Source organism: Notechis scutatus, chromosome 2 (assembly GCF_049901735.1).
Source record: "Notechis scutatus isolate UNSWTSFEM ecotype Mainland chromosome 2, rNotScu1.2, whole genome shotgun sequence".
Taxonomy (NCBI): Eukaryota; Metazoa; Chordata; class Lepidosauria; order Squamata; family Elapidae; genus Notechis; species Notechis scutatus.
The window spans coordinates 217154987-217179810 of NC_142010.1; the positions used below are offsets into that span (position 1 = coordinate 217154987).

The 24824-nt window shown below is 34.8% G+C and overlaps 1 protein-coding gene across 1 annotated transcript in view; it reads right to left on the reverse strand.

Annotated features, from left to right (window-relative positions):
• Positions 1–9647: 9647 nt before the first annotated feature.
• COMMD10 (COMM domain containing 10) overlaps positions 9648–24824 on the reverse strand; it is a 62665-nt gene continuing 47488 nt past the window's right edge. Inside the window, exons 6-7 of the mRNA XM_026673466.2 lie at positions 11101–11160; positions 9648–10010 (exon numbers count right to left, since the gene is read on the reverse strand). Coding sequence (XP_026529251.2) covers positions 9972–10010; positions 11101–11160 — 99 coding nt within the window. The 3' untranslated portion in view covers positions 9648–9971. The remainder of the gene's footprint in view (positions 10011–11100; positions 11161–24824) is intronic.

The window sequence follows — 24824 nt, forward strand, 5'->3', positions numbered from 1 at the left end:
CAGCATCTCTAGCTTGAATAATTCCCAAACCAGGACGTACAAATTAAACAGGAGGAAGAATTAACTTACAGTGTGTGTGGGGGGGGGGGAGGAATGATTGTATGATTTTTTTTTAGAGAGTTCTATCACTTAGACATATTGAATTTGATACACTCGTGTTTATGTTGTGAAGAATACATTATTCCTAGATTTAAGGAGCCCATCCTTCCTTAGACAGAATTTCTCACATGGAACAGCTACTTCCTGTTCTCAGATATCCTGAAACAGGAAAATGTAGGGCAACTTAGAAAGTCAAATGAATAAAGCTTTTTGCAGTGACAATATAGGTCTGCTAAAAAAAAAACATTCATATTTTGGTACATTGTGCATTTTGAAAACAAGGAACTAAAGTATCAAACGAAGTAAGAAACAAGGTCCTTATGTGTTGAGTTGCTGTTCAAATAAAGTGTGAAAAAAAGATAACACAGACTCTCATTCGTTCTTTATATGGATGTTTGGAAAGCAGAATACAGTGCCGTTTGTATTCAATGTGCTATACCCAGAGGTCAGACAAAAAAAAAAATGTTATTAACTACATGACTCTTCACCTCTCAGTAACACATTCAGGGAATGTGTGTGTACAATCTGACAATTTCTCCCTTGTAGCTTTCCTTTAAACAGTATTGATATTTAATTTTTAAAAAATCTTATTCGAAATAACGCTGATGGATAAGACAAGGCTCTTTTCCCAGATGCATTTTACAGACTACTGAAGTGAAGTGTTAGAAAGAAAATGAAACACTTTGTCAGTTCAAGAAGTGCTAAACAAACTAGCCCGCTAACAGGGCGGAAAAGTGGGGCGGAGGGGGGAAAGCGCTTAAGAAAACTGGCAAGTCCTTTAATCAGGGATCTCGGGAGACAAATAAGAGATTAATATGGAGCTGAATCCACTGAGCAATTTTCTCATGCAACCGAGCAAAATTAATGCTGTTTTTCTGAAAGGCCCATTCAGTTCAAGAGGTGGGCGATGCAAAACTTTCACTGGATTTTATCCACTATATTATAGGCAGAGGAAATTGTTTTCAGAAATTCAGGAAAGTGGGGACATGGTCAGTTCCACTACTGAAGGATATTATTCAGCAGCTTATAAGAGTGGTATTATTGCTCTGCCTGCCCTTTTCCCAAGAAACTCTATAAATGGCAATCTTGTGCAGAAGATTTCACTCAGAAATAATGTTTTCCCCCTTGAAACCATTAAAATTTATAGATGATTAGGGTATTTTAAGCAGCATTTCACTTATGATAGCTTAATCTTGATGACAACATTCCCAAACCTTCATTGCTTTTTCATGTTTTACAGACTTTTGAAAACTTTAGTGAAAGTGGAAAAATTTAATCTTGTGGTTCAGTTGTTACAGGTGCATTAAAGGCAGTATCCCTTAGTGAGAGAGTACATAAGGAGGTCATGGTTTTGATGACAGAGCTATTGATGTTAGGAGAAACATCAGTAGAAAATTTCATCTCTCTCAAGATTAACACATCTCAAACGTTTAAAGCTCAAAATTATTTAACTGGGTGTAATAAGGCATAGCATCTATTTTCAGTTTTGCTTTCATTTATATATATAAATCATCCTGTCAATATAATGGACTTCCCACCAACATTTAGAGGTGGGGGTGGGGAATGGAATTGGGACCAGAGAATTGCAAGCAGCCTATAGGCCACTGCTATATGTGAATATAGAATCACAAATTAATAATTATGAAGGAATAATGTGCTTGTATAGAAATAAGTATCATCTAATATTTGAAACTGAGACAAAACTGTGCTATCTAGAGCTTTGCTCACTGGATAATTTTCAGTAAATGCTTCCATGTTGTGAAGAGATCAAGAGATATGAACATGATATTTAATATATATTTAATTCTCAGTATGCATATTAAAATTATTACTATGGTTCCAGTGTGCACACTAAAATCATTTGTAAAAAAAACATAACCATTATGCATGCTTTTGTTTCACCTACAAAGTTTTTGAAAAACTAATCCTTTGTTGTAAAGTACTGTATGATTAATCTGTTAGAAAACTTGTGGAACTGAATAAACTTATATGTCCCACAATTTTTACACATCTCAGTCTACAATCTTTCGTGTAGTTAGCAAGGACTAAATGGCCTTCAGCATAATGAATCTTTACCTCAGATTAATATATTCTATAGTTTCCACAAAAGATTGTCCCATTAGTCTTTGAATATAACTATTTAAAAATATGATATATGTAAAATGGCAATGTCCCAAAAAAGATAAATCATTTGAAAATGATATGTCTATAGCAAAATGGTAAAAGTGCGCAACATTGGCTATATTGCCATGTGATTTCCCAGAAAAACCGGTTACAGTAAAAACATGAAGCTGAAAAAAATAGCTAAGAAAAGGACATATAGGATAAGATTTTTCAGATACATGCAATACCTTATGAGGTGAGCCTAACCCCCAACACAATATCATGGGCATTAGACCATTACATTTCAAGAGAAACAGAAGAAAAAAGCTAACAAACAAAGATGGAAGTAGATAATTTCAGATGGCCAAAGAGATTCTGAGATTATTCAAGATCAGCAAAGAGAAGGAAAACCTTTTTGAATAGGATGTGTCTATCATGGATCTGCATAGGAATCTAAAGGAACTGAAGACACCAAAATAAGGTTGCATCAACTTTCAGAAAATGACAGCTAAGTTTTAACTGAAGTCCTTTATTAACTCTTTGAAAAGTTTAGCAATAGCTACATGCTAAGAAGCTATACTATTTGAGTCAGGGAAATAGTTAATTACAGAATTGTAGAGCAGTCATACCATAAATCAAGCAGAAGCCAGAAGAGGGAGGGAGAAGTGAAGTTCTATTTATATACACTTGTTGAATGCAACCTGCCTAACTACCTAGTTGAAATACTCAATCTCATAACTACAATTATCTATAATAAATAAAGACAGAAAAATGCAATCCGGTTCATAAGAAAATATTTGCAGTGCCAACCTTGTCTGATCAATCCACAGATCCATAACAATGACAACTAGAGATAAGGCACACATAGATAAGATCTATCAAGTATCTATTCCATTTTGAAAATAAAATTGAGCATAAAATGTGTTAAAACATTTGCATAACTATTAGTTTGCTTAATTAAATTAATTTTAATATATCTGTTATAACATCTCATATTAAAATTCAACGTCCATGGAAAGAAACTTCAAGGTAGCCTAGACAGATATCTATAAATTGTCTATGAATCAACAATTTGAAATAGGAAATCTGTTTTTCATACTTACCTTTCAACTTACAGATCTACCTTAAGAGTACCGTAATATTTGATATAGTTTGATTTATATTTTTCAAAAATGATTTCACTGAATTCAACATATTCTATGTTTCTATTGTTATTGTTAATAATAGCATTTTAAATAAATTTTCTTCCTGCTAGAAGAAAAAGGAGGGAGGGAGGGAGGAAGAGAGAGAGTTTTAAAACCAACAGAGGCCACAATTTTAATGCAAAGCTTACAATGGATGCAAACTTTTGTTGTTTGATTGATTGATTTGCTCACTAGGATTTTTTTCTTCCTGCTGATTATATTTCTCAACACTCCCAATGAACGTCTCTCCATGAAGTTTTATTCCACATTAAGCAGAATTTAATAAATCACAAATCTCATCACCCAATTGGCAAAATTCTAATTCATGCTTAGTTTCAATTCCATAGGCAGCAGATCACAGAAAAAGAACTGCAAGCAAAGCAGCCTACAAGGCCCAAGATACAATATACCAGCATTTCATGCTTCATTATCCTAAGCCGTTACCTTAGTTCTCATGATCATCAAAACAGGAAATCTTATTCCAAAATGTTCTTTCATTACTGAATCCTCTATTGAAGCATCATATATAGCTGCATGTGTCCTTTACCTGCCATTCCCGTATCTTGCATTTTCCCAAAGGAACTCAGGGTGACATATATGGGGACCTACTGTTTTATTCAGATCACTCTCCTCTTAAATAAACTAGGCTGAAAGTGATGAAGTTTTGCTCGAGGATTTTATGTTAGTTTTTTGGTTGAGAAGAATTTAAGCACAAAAGATGTTCCTCAGTTAATAAACATCTGCAGCTACGCATTATTGGAGATAACAATACAGAGAAATAAACAGAGCAAAAAGCTAAGTGCCACCAGTGGCTATAATCCAATAAAAAGATTTAAATGTTTCGCTGCTGGAGAAAAGGGCCCATTTAGTTGAACTTGAAAATTAGAGTATGTAACAACACAAACAATTGGGGGGGGGGGAATGTCCAAAAAAGAGGAAAAAACCCAATCAGTTTTAAAATTGGCCCAGAAACGTTATTAAATAGAAATATGTATTTTGAATTGTTAGACTTCTCATAGGTGTGTGCACCTGGGGAAAATCCCCAGCATTTAATCCCTTTTGAGTTTTTTATGCATTGCTTAAGAGTTACAATTCAAGTCTGAAGAACACTGTTATCAAATAACAATTTAATGAAAAACACTGAAAAAGTTTCACTTTGCAAAATTAATTGCAGTAACTGACGTTAATTGTCTAAATAACTATGCAACAGAGATACCTGCTTTATGCAAGCTCTGATCTTATGCTGATTGCTTCCTTACTAATATAATTATAGACAGAATTTACAGCTGGAAAATACAAAGTAATAAAAATGTTAACCTTTTAATTGAATTAATGCAACATTCTGACACAATGTAAATTTCCTTGTTCCATTTAGAAGATACTGCTGGCATGTCACCCAGATAACTGAGAATGTTGACAAATTCTAGAAATTTCACTGACAAATGGTATACCGTGGCCAAAGTAGACAATGCACAATTTACAAAAATGGAACCTAACAGAAGCACAATAAGCAAGGGATTCCAATGTATGTATAATGGGGTGGGGATTGGTAAGAGACTTAATTTGTTGTCTCCTGCTACTATACTGAGGGAATCCTTCCAATTTGATCTGCTTTGGAAGGTTTTCAATATGCATGAACAGGATCTTCTTTTCCAGCACAGATAGCTAGTGGATACACAGATCAGTGGAACTGGACTATGACTATCAACATAATCCAAGCCTGTCTTCCCCTTTGCAGATCACACAATTAGCACTTTTTATTTTTAGTATGTATAGCTTGCAATAGAGAGGGAGGAGGAGGAGGAGGAGGAGGAGGAGGTGGTGGTGGTAAAAAGGCTTTAATCACAACTAAGGATCAAAAGCAGGCTTTTAAAAAGCCATATAATAATTGCTGAGTGAATCAAGTATCCTCCAGGTTTGCCCCAGTCAAGCTGATAGTAATAAGAGCAATAATTAAGTGATCTCTGTAAAAATGTAGGTCGAAATCTAATGTGGCCTTCCAGCAGATAGAAAGTTCTTCTTTTGCAATCCACTCAGGCTAAAAACATTTATGCCTAGTCATCTGTTTAAAAGTCCATTTCTTATGCTTTTAGAAGTCTGCTTAAATAAAACTCCTGAAAAAAATATTCCATTTTTTCTCAGACTTACCACATTAATAGTGGAATAATGATAAAACACTTTGAGTGAATATTTCAGATAAATTCCAAATGTTTAAAATAACAGAATTTCTTCAGTTCTCAGGTACATATATTTAACATCATGAAGAAGAATCCTGTAATGTGTTCAATGAGTACAAATTATACCATTTTAGTTTTGATGATAAGTTATATCTATCTAGCTTAGCAAATATTAAAAAATAAAGTATCTAATCTTAAGATTTTATATATATTCAGGCCTGTTTAATGCAGAAATGCTTCCACTGCCCTTTTTGAGAAGACATCTTACAGCATAAATGTAATTTCCAAATGCTGGAAATAATTCATATTTTTAAGCCTGGGCATTTTTGCTTTAGTCATTTCATAAATTCTACATAACTATAGAATACAATTATCTATTGTATTTATTCCATTTTAGTCTTGCTTAAAGAAAACTGGCATTTAGTGCCTTAAAATTATAGCTGTGCTTTTACCATTAGCATTTCTGTACAGAATTATGTTGTTTCATTTGGTTTGCAGAGATTTATATCTTGCTAAAGAACATGAGCAAATTCTTGGCCAGCAAATCCAGTTTTTCTTACCCTGGAAGCAGCCCTCCACGGTTTCAGACCAACAAACAAACCAAATTTCATTTGTTAATGAGCAACATAAAACAAAAACAACCTGGAAAATTAATAAGATGAAAAGCAGAAAGTGCTGTATTTCAGATCTTCAACATCCTCTAAGTAGAACTTGTTTGCTAGCTACTGGAAGTGAATGCAATGTGTTCTGCATGAACATCATGTCTAATGTTTTTTTACTAGTCTAGTGCAGTGATTCTCAACTGGGGGACCGCTGGGGGAAATGACTATCACAGTGTCATTGTGATAGTCACAATGGGTGACTGTCACAGTGGGTCCACTGAAAGCTCGTAATGTTATGATTTAAATCTTGAGTTAAGTCTGGGGGGGGGGTTTGTGGCCATGGCCAGTGGCCACACAAGGTATTTAAAGGGAGGTCCATGGTGTAGAAAAGGTGAACCACTGATCTAGTAGTTAAGACACCAGGCTATAAACCAGGAGACTCTTGAGTTTCAGGCCTGCCTTAGGCATGAAAGCCAGCTGGGTGACCATGGGCCAGTCACTCTCTCAGCCCAACCCACCTCACAAGGTTGTTATTCTAGGGAAAATAGGAGGAAGGAATAGTAAGTCTGTTCACTTTTGAGTTATTTATAAAAAACAATAAAGGTGAGAGACAATAAATAAATAGATGGCAAGCAAGCAAGCAAGAAGGAAGGAGGGAGGGTAACATTGTAGTCAAAGCTGTACATTCTGCTGAAGTATGCGAGAATATGAAAATATTTATTTTTCCCAATCCTAATCATCTAAAATATTTACAAGTTATTTGAAGATCCATACATCCGTTAAAAAAAACAATTATCAACCACGTTAACCTGATTTAGTGTCTTGAGTTGCAATACTCTTAAAAGTATATTAGCCTAAATGTACATGAACTGACTTTAATCCTGGCTACTTGGAAATTATATATATGAACAATTTGGAAAGGTAGAGAATTGTATAACTTGAATAATCTGATAAATTTATCAGTTTATTGTAGTTTCCAAGCTAAGTGAAACTAGATGAATCAACAGCATGTTTTGTGATTGTTTTCAACTGTGCCTCAAAATTAATTTTGCTTATTGATTGTATATATCCATATTGTCTACAAAACAGGTAGAGCAAAACTGAAGGTTACTCCTAATTGACTGGAGTGAATTTGAAGTGAGTTTAAGAGTTTGCACAAATAATTATTTATACTGATTTTTAATATAAGAAAAAAGTCCTTCTGCAATGCATGTGTGAGTATTTTTCAATCAAACTAGGAAAGTTGCAGAAGTATGTGTTAATATGCCCAATCAATAATGGCTTGACTTTAACATTGCAAACTAATTTCTCTCTGAATCATAATTTCTAAGTCATTTAAAAATCTGATATTACACTTTTCTCTTATAAATACAGCCTTTAAAGGTTTTAGAATGTAAAACCTATTTCAGTTACCGTACGCTGCTTTACACTGACTATGTTTATAGAATAAACTTGCAAAGAAAAATAAAAATTTGGGGTTAATTCATTTGCACTCATATCCATTAATAGAACCAAAGGCATTTATGTCCCAAAGTCCATTCCAGTTTTGTATAAATGGCTAAATTATCTACAAGCTATGTCAGTCATAGCAATGCCATTAGGGAAGTACTGCTCACTCAAGTATCAATACAGCCACTTCTGCCCAGTTTTGTGCTGCTTCTTTTATGATCTTCCCATATCATCTTATATATACACACACCTAAGACACTGGTGGTGAAGAGGTTGCTACTTCATTCTCTTAGTGTGGGAGACCTCATTTTGTGTCCACGTTCTTAGGCTCCCTCTTCAGTCCACGATCCATAATTCTCCATTCACCATATCAATAACAGGAAGCAGGAGATTCACTTATATGACCACTTATAACCTCATTGTAGAGTTGGAGACAGCTAGAAGATCTCTCTTGCAGAAATCACCCACCGTAGTCCATCAGTTAGTATCTGTCTGGAAAGCCCTGTTTGGAAGGTACCTGGATGTATGATCAGAACTGTTTCAAGCCTTGGCCTGAGGCCCTTATGAATCCTTTGTCAAGAGAGGAAGGAGGCCTGCCCGAAGGTACAATTAAGAAATCTGCTTCCTCAATTTGCCTATCCTTCACTACTGTAATGATTGTAAACTTTAAAACAAAGATAGAGATCTCACTCTGAAATCTACATAGTTTCTCTGTATTGCTACTCTTTCTCCACTGGGCTCCTCCATCTAATGTGATAGCTAGAGAGAGGACAGGAAGAAAATTGCTCACTGCTCTGAAGAGGAAAAAAATACTTCTTAGCTTTTATGACAACTCTTTGTCCTTGTGCTAGAAGCCTGGTCACTGCAGCTGGGAACCTTCTCCATTGGCTTTGATTGTCCACTTGTGTGTGTGCCAAAACTCCTTGAATTGAAGAGCCTTCAATTCCTAGTACAAAGCACTCTGTATTTGTTCACATCACTCTGTCACTGATTTGGAAGGAGGTTCCTCCACATCATAGCAAAACTCCTACATTTTGTATCAAAGAGGTGAAGTTAATCTTTCTGTTAGGCCCACTTTATACTGGAATGGCATTTTGTTTCTGGCATTGTACAATTAAGCATCTCTCCTAGTAAACTGCACCACCATAATAAACTACTTGAGTTTGTGGATAAAATAAAAAAAGCATTTTCCTTTTACTGATCCAGTTAAGGGATGCATGAATTCTTGGGGAAAAAGTGGGGTCCCCTAATGAATATCAGAAAGATGCTGCTATGTTCACCTGAGGCTCGATACATTTCCATATTATTTCTAAAACTTGCTCGATCTACTCTTAAGTATGATATACCAGATGTAGTAATGGCAACTGGTTATTACACCAAGGCCACTTGGCAGAAACTTTAAACCTTCTGCCAGGACTTTTAATTGGCACTGTTAAATGCACTCATTTGTGCACCCAGCAGCTACTTTTTGAATGAAAATGAGAAACCTAGGGAAAGCTGGAAGATGCAAAATATTACCCATTGTTAGTTACCTTTTCCAATTAGTAATGTAATGTGTGCATTATAACTCAGCGGCTTCTTACCTAAAAAGCACATTAACAATAGTTGCGCCATCGTTGCAGCACTGGACCTCGTCCTCACTGTTTTGGATTTACTAAAAAGGGCCTTTTAATTATTTTAATTTCTTTCAAGCTGGGAATCTATAAAATCAAATCTTGGTGGTAAAATGTTCATCAAATAAACAGCTAAATTTGTTAATAAATTCTCATTATTCTTTTTTTTTTTTTTATGTGTGAGAGGGCAATTGTCCTTTAAAGTGTTTTAGCAATCGCTGAAGCATTCAAAAACAAGCAGACTTTGCTATTTGTCATAGTTGGAAAATCTGGCAGCAAATACAAAAGCATTAAGTAATAAACTAAAATAGTCCAAAGTGAAAATATCTGTACTGTTATTTTTATGGACAAGATATCAGTATTGGAGCCAACGTTTTAGCAATTTAATTATCTTTTTCTACTGTTTAAGCGTACTTTGGATAATGATTATATGCGGTTTATTATGCTATATTATTACATAAACTGCCATCCATAATGCAAATACAAAACAAAAACTGCAGACTTCATAATTCAAATGTCTGCACAATAATGTCATACATTACTTCACTTAAAGTTGAATACGATGTAGTCAAGTTTAACCAAAACTTTCTTAACAATTATTTCATTTACCTAATGTGAATGATCAAAGAAATTTAAATCATTTATTGACAGCAATCCATTGAATATTTCAGCAAATATATTTAGCCTTCTATCTTCAGTATAAAACAATTGGAATCTGATGGAGAGATTAGTCTTCACATAGTATCACGTCAGTGAATCCAGTTGCATTTGTATTGTTTCCAACTATTTGATCAAAATAAAACAAAAATGGTATTTAGGAACATAAAAATGGAAGAGAAATAGTAAAAAATATGCAAATTGAATATAACCACACATTGATGAGATAATTCCCAATTAATAAAGCAAAAAAAAATCCCATTATTAAAGTCAACTTTTTAAAAAATGTCCAATGACCATTTATAATGTATAGACATGTTTGCAATCTGGAAACCTATGGATATGACTGAGTGAATTCATCACTGGCATAATGTAAATACCGTATTTTCTGGACTATAGAGCGCATCGGAATATAAGCTGCACCCACTAAATTTTAAAAGAAAAAAATATTCTTACATTTATTAGCCGCACCAGACTATAAGCCGCAGATATATACGTTGTGAAATGAGATATTTACACAGGAAGAGAACAATGCTCTTCGCATGCGGCCAGATGTCTCCAATGTCTCACCATTGATTCATTAATGCCAAGTTTACGTGTAGCAGCTCTATTTCCTTCCTGGATAGACAGATCGATTGCTTTCAACTTAAAAGCTGCATCATATGCTTTTCTTCGTGTACTTTCCATGATGAGGGTGTGAAAAATATTTTGCGTTCATGCGTGTCATGCTGCTTGCGTCAAGCGCGCCAAAAACTACTGCTAGCGTCTTCTTCTTTGCATTGACCTCTTGCGTCTGTCACGTTTTTGCGCCCCCTGATGGCAGTTAGCAAAGAAAAATCTATAGATAAGCCGCATTGTTGTACAAGACGCAGGGTTCAAAGCGTGGGAAAAAAGTAGCGGCTTATAGTCCGGAAAATACAGTAAATATGTTTTACTGATTTAAGTTTTTCAGAATTTCTTGTCCTTTTGGTTCTTGTTAGAACTTGCTGGTTCAAGTTATAGCAAACCCCACTTTGTTCAAAGCCATTTGAAACAGTAAATGTAAACCTTGTGTATACAAGATATAATTCAGAAGAGCTTTGCTTTGGGGAGGAAGGCATTATGTGTTTACAAGCAAGAACAACTCAGAACTATTGAGTTGATTAAATAAAGTCTTACTAAAGCAAAGGAAATGTTATCAAACGCTGAAAAAAAATATTAAAACACCAATACAGACCTTGTTATAGAACTCAAACAGTTCTTTATGATTGAATTCCACAAATATTTTCTCCACATTCTGTGAAAGACAAAAAGATGGGCAACAAATTAGTGCACACAATATAGTGTTATCTGTACAAACTGTTACTGTAGTTCTGTAATTTCCTGTAAGGGTTAATTTAATCTTCATAGAACATGTAAAAATAACATTTTTTCACACTATATATATGCGTGATTACAAAAAACAAAAGGACTCATTCCCATTTTTACCTGTTTCTTTGAAAGTCAGAACAAAATAAATGGCTAGGAAAAAAATAATTTTATTATCTTTTTTGAAGAACATCTGAAAAAAGTGATATTTCCATCTCTGCCAAATGTCCTCTGTCAATTAGTAAATGCCATTAAAACAAAACATTGGAAGGTGTGCTGAACTCATCCATTATGGTGGTATTTAAGCATAGACTTAACATTTCACATTAATTTAACTGTTAATCATGTTGAGCTTTCCTTAGATATTTACCCAGACCTCCAATCAAAGTTTAACACAAAAAAGTGCTTTAAAACTATTTTTAAATATTAAAGACAAAAGCAGCTCATGATGGGAAACACAATGGATGAGGCAGATGGTAGGTAATAATTTTCTGCACCAATAAATCTCTCCTGATTTGCTGGCTAATGGCTACACAAACACTGTGTTTTGTATTTCTAAACTTGTATTTATTTTATTTTCTATATCCTTTACTCATATTTCACTTGAAATAAAGAAGAATGTTTCAAAAGTGTTAATTTTTCTATATAGACAGTAATTCTACACAACATTCTTCATCATAACTGCTCAAGAACATATAAAGCACTCTTATCTTAGTATCTCAACAACTCCACCAGTAGTTAGATAGTAGTTTACCTGGAATCGTACAGTAGGCCATATGTCCTCTCACTCAGATCCAACACATAATGTTAGGTCTTGGTGTTTTCTTGGTCAAGTAACATTTTGGACATTTGTTAATCTTATACTTCTGCCATTATTTCAACTTTTTCCATTTTATTTTTCATTGTTTGATTTCCTTAAATATGTACTCTGCTAAACAATTCCCTCAACACTGTCCAAAGTCTGCACTACTATTATTATTAACCTTCTCATCACTCCTTATCACCCATCCCTTCCCACTTGTGATTGTAGGACTGTAACTTTGTCGCTTGTATCCTTACGATTTATATTGACTGTTTCCTAGTATGATCTGATTGCTGATTGTAAATCACTTTTTCAGCATCATCGTAACTTTGAACAGTCAGTAAATGAAGTGTCATAAGTTGAGAATACTAACATATCAAGTCCATTGTATAGATATGAAAGACTGAAAGATGAAACTAAAACAATTCCTTTAATTGGCATTTTGTTCATGGCAAGAAAGTGCAACGGATTCTATGGATTCAGTTCTACCACTGGACCAATGATTTCCAGGTAATGAGATAAGCAAACAACACATGTACTGTGAAACTGATATTAAGAAGCATAAAATCAGTGGGACCAGCATATCCACCTCACTGCCTCCTCTCTTCTGCAGAAAAATATCCCATTTTAGTAATTAAAAGAAAGTTATATCTATATGAGAATCTAGCCTTACCATAAGAAAGGAAATAAATCATTATGTTCAAAATGGGGTACAGAATAAAAAATAGAAATGCTAGAAAAGAGTTGCGGTCTGTAATGACTCCTGTTGATACATCAGGGTGTTAAACTCGCGATGACACATTGTAATGTGATGTATTACAACTTTTTCCCTTTTGCTAAACTGGGGGTGGGCGTGGCCAGTGCATGACACATCAAGCACTTGCTCTACATAAAGAACATAAAATGTTTTTTAAAAAGGAAAAATGTAAAAGGTTCTGATAGCTCACAAAATGAAAATAAGTTTATGCTGGTCTACTATGATATAATAAACTCTTCGTTCATTCCCAAAATAAGTTTAAAACTGCTACTTGCAGGAAAGGGGAATACATTTCTTAAAAAATCCTAGCATTGCAATGCCATAGATTGTCATCTCCATCTCAGTAAATATTCATATAATTTCAAAAACAAAACTGCACGACTATTTTGGGAAATACTGCTATTTATTTACACTAAATAAAAGTGTAACCAGTTTGCTTAACTGTCAAATGAATTTTGGTGCTGGATAGTATGTGCTCCTAAGCTGCCAAAAAGTTGACAGTTTATAAATGTAAAATTTTATAAAAGAAAATAACTTAATATTTATACATTTAACAAATGAAAAGAAAATCCTCAGACAAGTCATTTTTATACAACAGAAATATTATTATTTGAATGACTAACATAACGTTTTGCTTTATATTTCAAATTAGAATTAGATGGTAAGCCCAGCCTAGACATGCAGAGACTGAAGCACTACTGGATGCTCTGAACAGCTCAAGGGAGAATAAGGTGGGATCCACTTGACAAATTGGAAATTTAAAACTTCTCATACATGCCTCTAAATCTGGCTGGTACAACAGTGAATTATGGAAAACATTTGTTCTTGGATGAAATTGATTATCAAGATCCATTTCCATTTGGTTTCAGGACTGCTTACGAACAGAAACAATCTTGGTTGTTGTGTGAGGATGACGAGGCCCAGAAGAAAAATGGAGGTACCATCCTGTTAGTCTTTCTGGAACTCTCAACAGATTTCTATAGCATACTACTGGGCAGACTATCAGAGTTGGGATATGGGGGTACAATGCACTATAATGCTTCAATCCCTACTTGGGTGACCAGTTCCAAAAGGTAGTGCTGGCAGATTATTATTCTGCCTCGTGGGAGTTCCTCAGGGCTCCATTTTACTCCCTCTGCTGTTTAACACCTTTATAAAACTGCTAGAGAGGTTATTCGGAAGTGGGTTCAGATGCCACCAATAGAAGAATGATACCTAGCTCTGTATCTCCTTTTCATCTAACACAGGTGAGGTGTTAGTATCCTAAGTCAATGCTTCAACTGGGGAAGGGTCTGAAGCAGGAGTGTCAAAACTCGTGTTATTGTGGCATCATCACATGATCTATCAGGACTTTCCCCCTTCGCTAAACTGGGTGGGGGCGAGGCCAGCACGTGACGTATTTGGCCCGTGGGCTGCAAGTTTGACATCCCTGGTCTGGATGAAGGTCAATAAGCTGAGAATTAATTTAGATAAGATGGAAATACTGTTTGTGGATAGTATATTGGTCCAGCTGAGTGGTGCCTGCCTGACTTTCAATGATTCTAAAGGAGCAGTTCTGTGTTTGGGGTTGCTGTAATAACAGAATATTGTCTGGTTGTGCTGCATTCTCTTTACCTTTCTTATATTCCTATGAAATAGGAAAGTATCTAAGCCTTTTCTGAATATGATCTGTCTATTGTGCACTTATACTTCACTCATCATCCCTTTAGTTATGGAAAAATCAAGGTCATCTTCCTTATTCTCTGCATCTTCCTTATTCTTTGTCATTTATAGTGGCTGATAGTCTATTTCCAAATCCAATTCAAAATGCTGGTTTGACTTTTAAAGACCTAAACAGATAGAAAGGCTCTCTCCCTTGTATAGCCTTACCTTGTCTCCTTTGGTGGGGGACCTGGAGGAGAGCCCCATTAGATGACCTTAAGGTCTACGTAGATACATACAGGAAAAGGTGCTCCTTGAGATAACCTGCTTAGCTAGGTTTCAACTCGCAATACTTAGTTCAATTATTTCTCTTCTGCATATTACTCACTCATATTGCATACTCAGTTTTCTGAATGATTGATTGACGTTATTTTAAAGTGCACTCGGCTGGGAAGGCTGATTTTATAGACTTGATGCAGAAGCAGAAAAATCTCAGCTAAAGTTCTAACTAAACTATGAAGCTGACTGGACTTCAACATCTCTTAGGCATCCATTTCATCATAGGAATCTGTGCAACATGTAGATCAAGTTTTTTTATTTAGCATTTTGTGAGACTTTCTTATCTACACTACTTCTTCAGTTAGTGCCATCTCTTTTTTCCATTTGGTCCATAGCATACTTTGAAGTATGAACAATTAAAATTATTATAAGCCAGGATTTCATTGTTAGCTTGGGATAGATCTCTATCATAATCCCTACAATTATAGGAGTTTGGGGAGGAAGAGAGGGGGAAGGAGGGGAGGAGGAAGAGAGGAGGAGGAAGAGGAGGAGGAGGAAGAGGAAGAGGAGGAGGAGGAGGAGGAGGAGGAGGAGGAGGAGGAGGAGGAGGAGGGAGGGAGGAGGAGGAGGAGGAGGAGGAGGAGGAGGGAGGAGGAGGAGGAGGAGGAGGAGGAGGAAAAGAAGATGAAGGAGGAGGAGGAGGGGCTGTCTACTGTTCAAACTCAGAAAAACACAGACACCAAGTAGCTATTTCAAATTGTTGAAGAACACAATGCACTTTTTGCCAATTGTAGCCCGTGTGATCATAGATATCTGGGTTGAACTCCTTTGTGCATCACACAGGTTGAGGGTGAAAGTTCAGAGAACAAACCTTCACCATCATCCTACACCCGAACTATAGATATTCACCACTATGGCAAATCACACAGGTTCCATGACTCCACTGAATGTGTCAAATATCAAAGAAATCATAATCTGTTATGCAGATGTATAAGATTGGTATGCCTAATAGAGTGCCTTCCCTGTTATAAAGGGCATGAACATTGTACAGAGAGGTCTTGCTTTGAGTGTCATAAGTTGGGAATACCATCATGCAGTCACTTACTGATGGGTTTTCCAAATGGTGATTGCTGCATTTGGAAATCCTCAATCCTAACAGTCAAGACATACGTACTATTAAATCACTTTTTTCATAAAGGCCTTTGTGTGTGAGGGTAGAAATAAATATTTTCCCATTTTCTTTTAATACATGTGTCTGAGAGTAACTGTTTTATTGTTTTCAAATATGATTGTAAATTGCTACAAGAGGTTTTATGGGAAACTGTACAAAGGTTTAAGTAAATTAATACTTAATGCTTAAGTAAATAATTATTATTGTAATTTATAAGATTATAATACTACTAGATGGAATCTTACACTGTGAATAGAATACATGAACATTTTACAGATATTTTCAACAAAAGCAAAACAATGACCCAATTTACTTTATTTTTTTACCAGGTCCTTCAAATGGCATGATTTTTCTTTCTTTCTTTTTTTTTCATATTCTTTTAACATAAAGAACAAACCAGGTTACTGCTTACTTTATTTGAATTTGAATAAAAGACTCATTAGTGGCATAATATAACAATGCCATTTTTAAAATCTCTAGGAAAAAGCTTAGCTGTGGATATCCTGTGAAATATATTGATTAGAATTGCTTCTTGAAACTCATTAAGGCTTGCCATTGTCTGTAATACTGATTCTTTCAACTAAGTAAACAGCAGTGATTCAAGCATGTTTGTATCAGCATTCATCTTCTCCAATGATATGTTACAGATTAAAAACTGAACTTTTTAATGGATTTTATTTTTTCTCTCTCCAAGCATCTTGTATCAACTATAAAAGCATGGAAACTTAATTACATTACCTAGAAATCTGAGAAAGAAGTCAAAACAGCAAACTGCTTACTTCAGCAATGTTCTATCTATTTGTCTAGAACAGAAATATTTTAATTAGAGGAATGAATTAAGTACCACTTTATCTTTTAAAGGACATTACTGCTTAAACTCTAGAGTAATGAAGGAATTTATAGTAAAAAGGCAAGATAATGCTTTTCAACAATGTTGTCATTATATATATTAAACTAAACTATATATACTATATATTTGTTTGTGTGTTTTTGTTTAGTTTAGTTTAGTGTACATGTCTCATTCCTTTCATTTCTAACTGGTATGAAATTATAACACTGTATTCCAGAGATTTTCATTTGGAAACTATGAGTTGCAGATTGCCCACCTCAATATTTATCAAATATTTCTGTCCATCATGTTGTAAATGTTCTTAAGTCATCAAGTGGAAATCTGAAAACTGACTATAAATATCCTGTCTCCCTAAAGTATAACTAGGGGTCCAAGGTTAGCTTGCTTTGGAGTAGTCATGAACTTTCTAAGATGATGTCAATTAGAAAAAAAAAAATCAATGCATATCCTATTTCTAAAGCAGGACATAAAATAAGTGTATATCAAAATCAATTGAAAGTATGTGACTCAGCTTTAAAATACAGTATTTGCCAACGGACTGACAAAAATTGATGTAAAATTTGGACTAAAATAGATTCATCATCTCGCTTCTTTTTGGAACTGCCAGGAAAGGTATTGCACAATTACTAAATGATACTGGATTTAATCTGTATCCAAGTGGAATCAGAAGCTTCCCATGTTATTTCATCATATTTAAGAGACATAACTAGTGGGTTTTTCACTGTTGTGTCTTTTCAGTGTGCTAGACTGATTAAGGTGCTAGACTGGGATTCTATCCTCAACACGAAAGAACATTAGTGCTTTGGGGCAGTCATGTTCTCTTAGTTCAACCCACTTCACAAAAGTATTGTTATCTTTGAAGGGGTTAAGAAATAAGATTCTTAAAAATTCAAAGAAGGAATACAATTAGGTACATCTGTTTTCCCTTACCGGTCCTTGCTGATAAAGAATGATTGATGAGGACTTTCGTTTTTTAGTTATGAGTTATGCGAGAAATAAGTTTATGTTGTATTTAGAGATGGTGATAAGCTTTTTAAATTGCTTTTCCTTGCTGGAATGAAGAGGGAACTTTCTTTTCTTTCTTTTTTTTGTATTTTTATTTTTGGTAGCTTGAATTAGTTTTTATTTGTAACTTTATAAAAATTATTTGAAAAAGAAATCAAAACTGCTGTGGGAGAAGATTCTTTGATGAAAGGTATGAATCTAACCAATGAAACAATATAATAAATGTATCATATGGCAACAAGCTTCCCATGAATTAAAACTGAAAATGTTATGACAACATTGTAAATTAGCTGAAAAGCAGTGAAAGTAGTATTCACTCAGACAAAATATGCAGTTCTATTTATTTACTCAATTTATATTATTTCAGCTCCAGAAGACTAGAGCAGTTTCCAGTGCTCAAAACTCTTTCAAATAGCAGCAGTCAAGCAAACAGGAACTTTAGGAAGTAGCCACTGATAATGATATATCACTCAAAAGGATTGCAATAATAAAGAAGCTAAAGATTAATTTCCAGGAAAAGCACAGGGCAAGCAGTGCTCAAGCAGGAGAGCAAAAACTCTAGGTAAACAGAAGAAATTCCTTGGAAACTATGATAAAAGCAAAGCTAACCTTTGGGACTAATAAATGTCACTTTATGACTGAAAAATATCTAGAGAGCCAAAAACTAAGAGGAAGTACTTCCAAAACTTTGATTGTAGGTGGGAGTATATGACTATTAGGTATATCAAATCAAGCATTGTTGAAGAAGTCAACTGGAGAAATCTCTTCCCTGTGAAGTTTAAACAAAAATGTGGTAGGCAAGCTATCATGGGTCTTTAAGATATGCTATTTCAATTCATGGATTCTGTTATTTTTAGTGATCTCTGACCTTTGTATCATTACTGTCTTTGTGCTAACTTCATTCTTATATGCTTTGTTGCACCAAAACTATTTGAACCTCAAATCTTTCCCATCTGGGTCTGTGTATAATTTTTCCGTAACTTTCTGTGAAGACTAATCTTTGAAGAGATAGTTATGATCTTAATCAATGCTAAATATAGTATTTCATTCAACTGTATAATTTTTAGACAAACTTATACTTTTTCAATTACAAAATTACCATTTCTGTTTTATCTTTTTAAAAGGACATTGGTCTTTGTTCACTGGCTAAATGCCTCAAGCTTACCAGGCTCAGGAAGTAATAGTGTGCGTTATTATTGCTGTTGTTATCATCATAGCGATTCTCAAATGGATTCCCAATTTACTGGTGAATAATTTGGTCAGATTGTAAATGACCCAAGAGTCTGACCATGGGCAATGTTCATTGGGCATTTCCTTTCTTTCAGGTAGTGGGATAGTGCCAATGGGAACTCCCATGTGAAGTTTGGACAAGGCAGGCAGGGACTGAAGGACATGGTTGAAAGAAGCCATTGCTAACCAGTTTTTCAAAGTGCCCTGTTTTGGTTCCAGATTCTTCCTTATCTTCCCACATTGCAGGAGCAATGTCAAACACTGACCCATGCTAATTGTCAGCTCTGGCAGTGCAAAGCCTTTGAGCAATCTAAGTTTCCTTTTTTGAAGGAAGAAGAGGAAGCAATTCCCTCAGTCTCTCACATCTGTTCCATTGTTCTACAACAGCTTTGTTAAAAATAGATTCAAATGTGGAAATAGGGATGTGATGCACATGTTATTGCATTAATACTATGTTTGTGCAGTGGCTGCTATCAAGTTGGCATAAACTAATGTTTCATCTTTTCGGTGTTACAGAGTTATCTACTCAAATAACACTGCATTTATTCAAAGGAACTTCAGTTACAGGTTCAGAACAACTGCATAAATTTTTTAAAGGCAGTAACTTATCTTCTTCTATTGAAAGACTAATAAACATGAATTGATGAAGTCTTAAGCACTGGTTGCAGCAAGATCTATGAAGTTAAGTAGGAGTTGACATGAAAAAACAGAATTGAAAAAGTCCAAAGAAGAAAAACATAGATGACAAACTGAAATCTGGCATCAGCAACTGTGTCTCCGGAGTCATTTCAAGTAAATCATGGAAGATGACATACATCTTAGGTTAGGGAGCTAATGGAATCCTTGAAAGTCTTAAGTGCAAGGCTAATGAGCAGGTGTGCCATGAAGTCTGCAAATGGAATCAGAAATGCTATCACTGGAATGATCCTTAGCTGTAATGTTCACAACAAAAAATGGGGAAAGCTTCTAAGGCTGTTTCTATTTTTTTTAAAAAGAAAGAAAACCCATCTATTAAATATTATTTATTTTAAGCATTCATAAAATACATCACTGCCTCCCACTGTCTTTTAAAGAAGTATAGATCTAAAAATAAAACAATAGTACAATCAAGTTATCACAGATTAAAAGCCCAAACAAAACATTCTTATAAAAACAAGCCAGAATTATATTTACATTCAGAAACTAAATAGCTCTGGCTAATATTTGGAGAGAATAGATAGACTTGGTAGAATTTATGGTAAATGTGGTACATTGTTTTTTTTTTACACATTAAAAATATTTAGTCTAAGCCAATATTGAATCTCAACAGTTTCTTATTTTTGCTGAAACAATCACAATAAGGTTTCTAGAAAGGAAAAAAAAAGTACTGTAATTTTATTATAAATAAAAGGTGAGCAGATAAGCTTTCTTAATTACACTGGTCATAATTTAGACATGATGCTAATGTTATACAGCTAGCCTAATGTTACAAGTTGTAATAACACCTGATACTGGAACAAATGCTGTAACAGTTTCGTATGCATGTGTTATTTTGTTGTGTCCTAAAATTAAGAAAAAATAAAATGCTGTTAAAACCAACGAGAAAATAAGTGTTATCTCTAATCATCAAATGGCTTATGTTTTTTTACAGTTCAAGTAATGATTACGTTTCATGAGAAAAATTATTAAATCTGTTTTCCTGTTTATCAGTATGGAACACTAGGTACAAAACACATTTTAAAAAGTACATGTGACACAAAATGTAATGCAGATGAATGCTCACATAATATTTCATATAGTAACTTCAACATTCAAAGTATTTTTAAAGCGGAATCTAAATTCTTATTTGAATTTTTTTTCTTTCATACAGCAAACCCATCTGTCCATTCTAAGAAAGTTAATTTCAGTGACCAAATATCAATCCCTCTACTTAAAAATAAGAAAACTGGCATTTCATGCAATACATTTAACTAGTGCTTGGAAACAAGATGTAAGCTTTATTCTATAAGCTTTATTAAAATATATGTTAGGCATAACATGATTTCAAATTAATTTTTTAATCAAAACACTTATGGTACTTTGTAGTCAATATATATTTTAAACAAAGTGGGCCAGTAGCAGACAACATATATTACAAATAACGTTATTGGTATGGACTATCGAAGATACTTATAAAGGGCTGCCAATCATTTTCTTCAAACTATCAGTCCGAATCTTCCTCAGATAAACTCATCTCAAATGATTATTTCAAATCAATTGTGATTATACTACTATTATTCTATACATTGACACTACAATACATCAAATGTCTTCCTAGCAATATGGGAGAATAAAAAGATACTGAAGATACTGTATTATTTTCTTGGGCATTGAAATCATATGAAGCAATTGCATGAACCACGAATATCTGATGAGTATTCTAGTCTTCAAAGAAAAGGAAGACAAGCATTAATGACCAAAGAACAAAAGGAAGAAGGGAGGATATCCCAAAAGCCAGTGGGAAAAAACTGTATTAGGCAGAATGACATAATGGTTTCAGAGCAATCAATCTGCAGTATGCTCTTGAAAAAAGGTGCCTATCTGAAATGGGTTGGACCTCATTAACATTTTTCTTTCTTCACTAGCACTTTAGACTTCAACAAGTAGTAATGACATATCCTGTTAAAAAAAATACAAGAAAGATTCTAGAGCCATTTGAGTGTTTAGTGCTAAAGTAACATGGCTTTTAAGTCAAATTTATTTTTCAGCGACTTCATGAACACATCCGTATAGCTTCCTTAGTAACCATTTTTGTGGCATTTTTTAAAACTTTCTAATCTAATTTCTAATCTGAAAACTGCAGTTCCTATCCAAATGCTAACTATGGGTAGTTCTTGCTTAATGACCATACGTTCAGTGATCACTTGAACTTACAACAACACTGTGTTTACAACCAGTCTTCAGAGTTGCAGCTGTTGCAGTGTCCTTACAGCCACGTGATTGCAATTTGGGTGCTAAGTAACCATCTGGCAATTCCAGAGGTTGCAGCATCTCTCAGTCACGTGACCATCATTTGCCACCTTCCCTGCTGGCAAAATCAATGGGAAAGCTGGAAGGGAATCACAAGTGATGACCACATGACATCATGCTTAATGTCACGCTAAATTAATTTAACAACAGCAACAAGAAGTGCTGGAAGTGGTGTTATCAAGCACGATGGTCATGTGTACCACACTTTATCATCAGGTCATTTAGTGTCGGAACTTCCAGTCCTAATTGTTAGCATTGTTAAGTGATAATTACTAGTATGTACAGCCCTGTTTGGTGGTCAAAATCAACAAAAGTTGACTAGGTGCATTTCTACTTTATTTCAAGGCATCATTCAAAGTTAGCTGTGCTACCTATAAAATTTTAGACCAGTGTTTTTTCAAATTTCACCATTTTAAAATGTGTGCACTTCAACTCCCAGAATTCCACAGCCAACATACTGGGGGATTCTGGGAGCTGAAGTGGCTAAGTTTGAAAGTGCTCTAGGCAGATTGATGTCTTTTCTCACACCAGGGATTACCAATACACTTTATTTTGTCTTTCAGAGACTATATTCTGTATTCTACTGCCCTTCACATGCACAACTAGTGGGAATGAAAAACAGAAACCAATCAGAATTGCAAAAGTTCCCCCTTTAGCCTTTTTTGCCTTTGGAAGAATAGTAAAGATGTTCTTTTTCCAGGAATTCAGATTGTTACAAACAATATTTCTTTTCTCTGCTGCCCTGATGGTTTTAATGTGGAGACAATTTATTTCTCCCTTTTTACATTGTTCAGTAAACACTGTTTTTAAACATTCCAAACTTCCTAAACAGCCAAAGGGTAAAATGGAAATCTCTAAACAAAATAAACATTAAATATGTTAAAATATGTTAAAGAAATGAGGAATAGTGGAAGATCTCAAAAAAGACCATATCATGTTTAACACGATTCTGAGTTCAGGCAAGACATTCTGAGCTCTCCCCTTCCATAAGTGAACTCAAGAGGTTAAAAAACTTTCCTTTGAGGTTGATTTAATGAAGGAATTTGGCTTCATGCTCCTCTTTAAAGGGCAATCTCTTATACAAATATTTACACAGACATCCAAGCATTAAATCTATGCCAATAATCAACTATACAAAATGTATGCATTTATTATTCAGCCCTTACTCCTTTAACACATACAAAACAGAAAACTAGGATAAAACGAACTTCCCTTTGAATATGTGATAAATCACTTGCTGCTCAAAATACATAATTGGCTTCCACATCTGAGGAGACATACAAGTACTTCAGATAGCCCAATAAATAGTAATATATCATGTCAAGAAATGAACCCGAGTATTTCACAGGCTTCTCTGTATATTCTCTTGTTTTCAGATGCAGCTCTGAGATCGCTTCTGGTTTTGATTGTTATTTGATTGAACTGAATATGTTTAATCTTAACTAAGATTTATCTTTAATAAAGCAACTTCAGACTATAGATCTAAACTGATACAATGAAAATGTATCCAGTAATAGTGCAATGCACTAGTTCTTCCAACTGAGTATTGTTTTTTGATGACCAAAAGTTCTATGAAATGTTTGCTGGGTTGATTTCTCTAATGTCTAACGTGCATTTTAATGAAATGCATCTGGCTTTACAGCAGAGTTTACTCTTACATCTGCCTCCTTCTCCCCACTGTATTGTATTGCACTGTCAAAACAACAGCAGTTTAGTACTGTAATCAAAATATTGCCACACAAATAACTATAAAAATAATACATGCTGTTTGTTGATGAGAATGGCATTTATTCTTTACTTGCCACTATTTCATCCATTAGGATTTGTGATAAGAATAGTGATATCAAAATCTAGTACCAACAGAAATGCAAAGGCATTTTAAAAAGATCAGGTAAAATGTGAGCAATTGCTGAAGCCATTTTTTTCTTCTAAACATCCTTGAAAGCCTTTCACAGGTCTACAGTATTAGGTTTTATAACAAGAACAGAAATAAAAAAAATAAAGTTTTAAATAAATCTTTGGAGAAGTGCCTCTTAACAAAACACACACACCCCCTTGTATAATACAGGTGAAACTCGAAAAATTAGAATAGCGTGCAAAAGTTCATTTATTTCAGTAATGCAACTTAAAAGGTGAAACTAATATATGAGATAGACTCATTACATGCAAAGCAAGATAGTTCAAGCCATGATTTGTCATAATTGTAATGATTATGGCTTACAGCTCATGAAAACCCCAAATCCACAATCTCAGAAAATTAGAATATTACATGCAATCAATAAAACAAGGATTGTACATAGAACAATATCGGACCTCTGAAAAGTATAAGCATAAATATGTACTTGGTTTGGGCCCCTTTTGCAGCAATTACTGCCTCAATGCGGCGTGGCATGGAAGCTATCAGCCTGTGGCACTGCGGAGGTGTTATGGAAGACCAGGATGCTTCAATAGCGGCCTTCAGTTCTTCTGCATTGTTCGGTCTCATGTCTCTCATCTTTCTCTTGGCAATGCCCCATAGATTCTCTATGGGGTTCAGGTCAGGCGAGTTTGCTGGCCAATCAAGCACAGTAATCCCACAGTCATTGAACCAGGTTTTGGTGCTTTTGCCAGTGTGGGCAGGTGCCAAGTCCTGCTGGAAAATGAAGTCAGCATCCCCATAAAGCTCATCTGCAGAAGGAAGCATGAAGTGCTCCAAAATCTCCTGGTAGACGACTGCATTGACCCTGGACTTAATGAAGCATAGTGGACCAACACCAGCAGATGACATGGCTCCCCAAATCAACACAGACTGTGGAAACTTCACACTGGACTTCCAGCATCTTGCAATGTGTGCCTCTCCATTCTTCCTCCAGACTCTGGGTCCTTGGTTT